This window comes from Sinocyclocheilus anshuiensis, unplaced genomic scaffold (assembly GCF_001515605.1).
Source record: "Sinocyclocheilus anshuiensis isolate Anshui unplaced genomic scaffold, SAMN03320099.WGS_v1.1 scaffold1833, whole genome shotgun sequence".
Lineage (NCBI taxonomy): Eukaryota > Metazoa > Chordata > Actinopteri > Cypriniformes > Cyprinidae > Sinocyclocheilus > Sinocyclocheilus anshuiensis.
Window position 1 is genome coordinate 364689 of NW_015539842.1, and position 6066 is coordinate 370754.

At 36.3% G+C, this 6066-nt stretch overlaps 1 protein-coding gene across 4 annotated transcripts in view; it reads right to left on the minus strand.

Annotated features, from left to right (window-relative positions):
• Positions 1-302: 302 nt before the first annotated feature.
• Positions 303-6066, minus strand: part of LOC107684477 (protein tweety homolog 2-like) — a 61327-nt gene continuing 55563 nt past the window's right edge. Inside the window, exons 9-15 of one of the 4 annotated variants that reach the window (XM_016480730.1) lie at positions 5208-5312; positions 4408-4500; positions 4147-4289; positions 2696-2881; positions 2384-2462; positions 1748-1774; positions 303-1216 (exon numbers count right to left, since the gene is read on the minus strand). In XM_016480730.1, the coding sequence (XP_016336216.1) occupies positions 1136-1216; positions 1748-1774; positions 2384-2462; positions 2696-2881; positions 4147-4289; positions 4408-4500; positions 5208-5312 (714 nt within the window). In that variant the 3' untranslated portion in view covers positions 303-1135. The remainder of the gene's footprint in view (positions 1217-1747; positions 1775-2383; positions 2463-2695; positions 2882-4146; positions 4290-4407; positions 4501-5207; positions 5313-6066) is intronic. The other 3 variants (XM_016480731.1, XM_016480732.1, XM_016480733.1) reach the window with 3 other exon arrangements.

The following is a 6066-nucleotide window of genomic DNA, read 5'->3' on the forward strand; positions in this document are numbered from 1 at the left end:
GCCAGCAACCGTACGGACACACACTGAGTGCTCTTAAAATGACGTTCAACTTTCAGACTGTGCTCCTTTAAGATGGGCGCGCACGCATGCTGGCGTGAGAGTTTTCCATGTGTCCTTATTTCCAGCGTGTGAAGACTCACACCAGAGGACAACAGATCAGTTCTACGCTCGGAAATCCTCCCCAAAGTGTATGTATTCAGCTTTCAGATGATGTATAAATCCCAATTTTGAAAAATTGACATTTAAGACTGGTTTTGTGGTCCAGGGTCACATATGGTTAGAGTTAGAATTAGGGTTTGTCTTAGGGTTACTTGCATGTAATTATGCATAATTTATTATTATAATAAGTACATGTAATGGGCATGAAAGACACATTTAAATTAAGTGTTACCAAGATAAGTATTTTAAGTATATATAAATATATATTAATAAATATTATAATAGTATATAATACTAAAAACACTGTTAGGTACAATGTACTGTTTGTGTTTAATTTGTATTGTAGAACACTTGCTATTGAGATTGGATGCAGTTAAGGTGAGGGACAGGCTTTATGGTATGGTTAGTTTTAAAGGTTAACAGTGTAATTTATGCAATAGATGCAAGAAAATAAATTACAGATGAAATTACATGCACACATTTTATATATATATACAGTATAAGTACAATGTAAAGACACGTATGTACACAAAAAGTGCAATGCATCAAATGATTAATTTAAATGTTAGTACGTACTGTAGTAGTCAACGACACTTAATATAAAGTGGGTCCAAAATAGTTTTTGTTACCCACGTTGAACAGTTTCTGCAGTTGAAAAGGTAATAGGGAAGACCAACAGTCGAAAAATACGGTGTAAACGTACAAATAAAACAGATTATTAGAGAGAGAATAATTCAGCACCTCACAAATGTGTCAGTAGTGAGGGAAAAGAAGCGTCGCACCATCAGAATGATTGACAAACACACACATGCATGCCAGCAACCGTACGGACACACACTGAGTGCTCTTAAAATGACGTTCAACTTTCAGACTGTGCTCCTTTAAGATGGGCGCGCACGCATGCTGGCGTGAGAGTTTTCCATGTGTCCTTATTTCCAGCGTGTGAAGACTCACACCAGAGGACAACAGATCAGTTCTACGCTCGGAAATCCTCCCCAAAGTGTCTGATCTGGTCTTCGGTCATGGAGAGGTAGGTGGCTCTCATGGTTGGAGAGTACTGTGAAAAACATCCACACAGAAGTCACAAATTGACAATACATACATCGCTAAGAACATTCAAGCAAACAAGAACCATTTTTCAAGAGTGAGATGAAAATGAACTACACTTTTTGTGTTTGGTGTGGACTACAAGTTTGCTGATGACGCCAAAGCTGTTTTTTTTAGCTAGACTGTAAGAAATTGAAAATTCTATAATTCATTCAATCTAAACCTGTATAAAGTTATTAGCTAACAAAAGGGTTTGTAAGGCATGCTAGTGGCCAGACAACACTACAATCTGACAGAAAAATGCTCTTGTAAATGCATTCTGACCTCCTACCAACAGGGGGCGTGCTCTACATAGATCATCTGTGTCTAACATACAACATATGCGGGTATGTCTATGAGGATCCATGCCAGGAGTGAAAAGGGGAAAAAAGTCACCCACAAAGAATTTATTCAAACGCATGGGAAAAAACAAGAGATGAATTAAAAAGATCGGAGAACAAAGGGACTGGGACAATAATACTGTAATCATACAGCAACTTACGCGGTTTCTATATGGCTGAGAGTAAAGCTCCAAAAGGAATTTTATTTTTTGGTTAAAATAAGGAAGAAAAATAAGAACAGAAACATACAAACAGAGAAACATACGAACAGACAAAGAAAAACTGTAAAAGAAGCTATTAGCAGAAGACAGTAGAAAGCCACTCGCTATCAAAGGACAAATAGAAGTTTAAGGGTAGAAATAATCATGGCAAGAGTTTGAAGTCAGCATCAAATCAAAATTTAGCCCATTTACTCTAATTTTTGCCATCAAGCCTAATTTTTGTTATTCTTGTGCATAATTCATCTGTGCTCATCATAAGTACTAAGAAAGTACACTACCGTTTAAAAGTGGGAGTTGAGTCTTTTTTTTATGTTTTTGAAAGAAGTATAAAGAGGTCAACAAGACTGCCTTTATTTAATCAATAATACAGTTAAAACAGTAATATAAAATGTGAAATATTACAGTAGTGAAGAACAGTGATAGAACAGTAGTGTACATATGGGCAATTTTGATTTCATGTTGACCCTTAAAATGATTGTGAAAAAGGTTCATCTTTGGTATGAATTATTGTCATTGTATCAACATGAGTGTATGTGTGGGTCATGAGAAGTGCCTGGCCTCTGGAGCCCAACACACCGAAGGAGGAGGAGATCCCCTCCCGATCAGAGGCACGTTCTCATAGCGCGGGTTTCCTCCAAACAGCACAGACTGATTTCTGTCAAAACAAGACAGGAAAAGCGAAAATGAGGGTGAGAGTTCAAGAGAGTGAGAAAAGAAATATTTTAGAAATAATAAAGTAAGTGAACTTTATCTAAGGAATATCATTTAACATCTCCTCTCTATTACATCCAAAATTGCGCTGCCCCACAAAATTCAGGCACATCGATCTGAAAACAGGAAATGACAGAATATGAAAAGGAATGAATCATGTGTAAGGTTGACTCTTACCTATATTCTGACAGGGGTGCGTTGGTCAAAGCCTGTGTTGGAGGGTGCAGGCTGGTCTGGCTGCCCATGCTGCTACTGTAGCTGCAGAAGCTGTGCATGTTGCCCTGCTGTGAATGGTGGGACGTCATTCGCCGGCTCTGAGGGTTAAACGGGTCCCCGTCATCAATGTCATCATAATCTCTTTCTCTGTGGAAAGAAAGAGAAGCATTGTTTATACAATTATTTAAAAGTTTGGGGCGGGTAAGATTTTTCTCCTATACTAACCAAGGCTGCATTTATATTACAAAAAATACAGAACAAAGTGCAATTTACAAATATAGCACCATCAGAATTAAAAATACAAGAATTAAAGCGATAGTTGTTCCAAACAGTCTGTTGAACATAAAAGACAATATTTGAAAGAATGTGGGTAACCAAACCATTTTGGCACCCACTGGATTCCATAGTATTGTTTCATACTATGGAACTGAATGGGGACCAGCGTCTGTTTGGTTTCTCACATGCTTTAAAATATCTTCTTTTATGCTCAACAGAAGAAAGAAACTCTTGCAGGTTTGGAACAACTTGACGGTGTGTAAATGATAACGGTTTTCATTTTTGGTTAAACAATCCCTTTAAGCATTCAAGCACGACAGAGGCAAAATAAGGAGCTAAGCAAGCATGGCAGGGAGCATCAGACTAATTGAAAAAAAAAAATAGAAATGAAAGACTATTACAAAAAGAATATTAGCAACTAAAGACCTGTTGACGATTTTAAGCAAATTGGTTGAAAACCCATAAATACATATCATGCATCATCACTGCCACCAAATTGATCTGGTGTGGTTAGATCCAGTTTGGCACCATGCTATCAAATTTGACTATGAGTTATATGAAAATGGTTTCAGAAAGTAATGTAAGCATATTTGTACACTGTGTTATCTCTGGTCGTGACCACTACATGGTGCCGGCCCAAATCTCCATAGATTGCTTCAGGTTATGGTTGTAAAGACACAAGTCAAGTTTCATAATAATATGCCAGTGCATTTGTAAAATGCAGCATTTCACAACAAAATTCACAATGGCAGATGCTCAAAACAGCCGACATACTGTATGGAAACTATGTACAGCGTGACTCAGCATGCCACACAGAATCTAAACAATCTCTTGAATCTTGGTCAAACTGTTCAGAAATTATTAGTAAACATAGCAGATTTTCAGATCTTTTGACTAGTAGGTAGTGCTGTACCGAAACTCTGCAAGCACCCTCAGGGCAAGCTTGTAATGACAGGTACCAGGTTTCGGCATGCTTTCTTTATGCAAAGGCTTTAACAGACCTGTCTGTAGTTCTCAACTGACTCCCAAAGATCTTAGTTTATGGATGTTTGATTAGAGTTAAGTGCACTATAGTCAATGTGAGTGATCTTAATGCATTCTGTGTGTGTGTGTGTGTGTGTGTGTGTGTACTGTACCTGTTGGCAATCTGTCGCCACGCTCTCGGGATGGCACACAGCATGACAGAGAAGGCACATGCCGCCAAGAGAGAGAACAGACAGAGATACAGTAACCCCTCCACGCCATCATAACACACACCTATTAGAGCATCCAGGTAGTCCTGCAAACACACACACCCCACAAGAGATTTAGATGCATTTTACTAATTGCTAAAATCTCACTAATCTCGCAGCATCACATTAGACAGAAGCAGGTGGAACATTATGTGTGCGCCGTACCTTATTGAGTCCTCGGCAGTCTAGAAGTGCAGTGAGCTGATGTAAACTGGCCTCTGAATTATTCAATAAATGCTGAATACTCAGTAAATCCCTCTGAAAAGAACCACACACAATTGCTATGAAAAAAAAAACTATAGTTAAAAATACACTTTCAATACAATAAAATGCATTTATTCACATAGGCCTAGCTATTTTTATACACCAAGAAAGAAGTTAAATAGAATACTATATATTCAAAATTTTCATTACATTTTACATTCAATTTCCATTATATTACAATAAATATAATATTATAATACATCAAATTATTATATTACATAACATTTTGTCTAATTAAAATGAATAATTTTACATTGCAATAATAAGAATATAAAACAATGTGTGCTAGATCAGTGTTTCCCAACCTTTCTTTAGTCGCGGCACCCTTTGGAAATTTTAACAAATTTGTGGCACCCTACAAAATTAATTTTGTCACAATATTTGAATTTCTAACTTCGATAAGATACTTTGAAAAGTATAGATATTTGGTAAAACACATATATATATATATATATATATATATATATATATATATACATATAGTGAATTTTGCACATATATATGTGAAATTCAGTCAATATTATTACGTTTAAATTCATTTTAAATATGCAATGTAAGCCATTTTAGATAAAAGCATCTGCTAAATGCATAAATATAAATGATTTAATGGTAAAGGCTTTTACTACAGACTATACTGAATAGAGCACAAAGTATTAAAGTGAATGCATAAGTCTATCTCAAACTGTATAGTGCACACTCACCTCAGCTGTGGGGAACAGAGGCACTGCAAACTGCAGGAGACCTTGGATCTGGATCTGCATGGTGGTCAGCGATCTCTGGAAGACAGTCAGGGACTGCAAAACAAACTAATTCAGGATCAGTTTGTTTTGTTTAAGGGCTAACAAACAACATCCACAGTTTACACATCACAGATTCTATTCATCAAGAAAGGGACTCATGTGCAGTTCCACCCTCAACCAGCAGAGAGAGAAACTGCACCATCCACAGATAAACACACCTGGTAACACTGACGGTCTCAAATCTATATAAATGACCATATCAGAAAGGAAGAAAAAAAATCCACAAAAATAAATGAATATAAAATTCGTAAGAAAAACAAAAACAAAATAAAAGAAAAAAAGAAATAAAAGAAAAGAAAAACATTGTGTCTGGAGACATGGATTTTGTTAGTATATTCTAGGGATGATATTGTTTATATTATAAATAACAATGTGATTTTTTTAGTGATAAATATGATATCCTTATTTAATCAGGCTTTAGATGTGCTTATGGAAAACACACACACACACATATCCTTATTTAATCAGGCTTTAGATGTGCTTATGGAAAACACACACACACACATATCCTTATTTAATCAGGCTTTAGATGTGCTTATGGAAAACACACACACACACATATCCTTATTTAATCAGGCTTTAGATGTGCTTATGGAAAACACACACACACACATATCCTTATTTAATCAGGCTTTAGATGTGCTTATGGAAAACACACACACACACATATCCTTATTTAATCAGGCTTTAGATGTGCTTATGGAAAACACACACACACACACACACACACACACACACACACACACAAACACACACACAC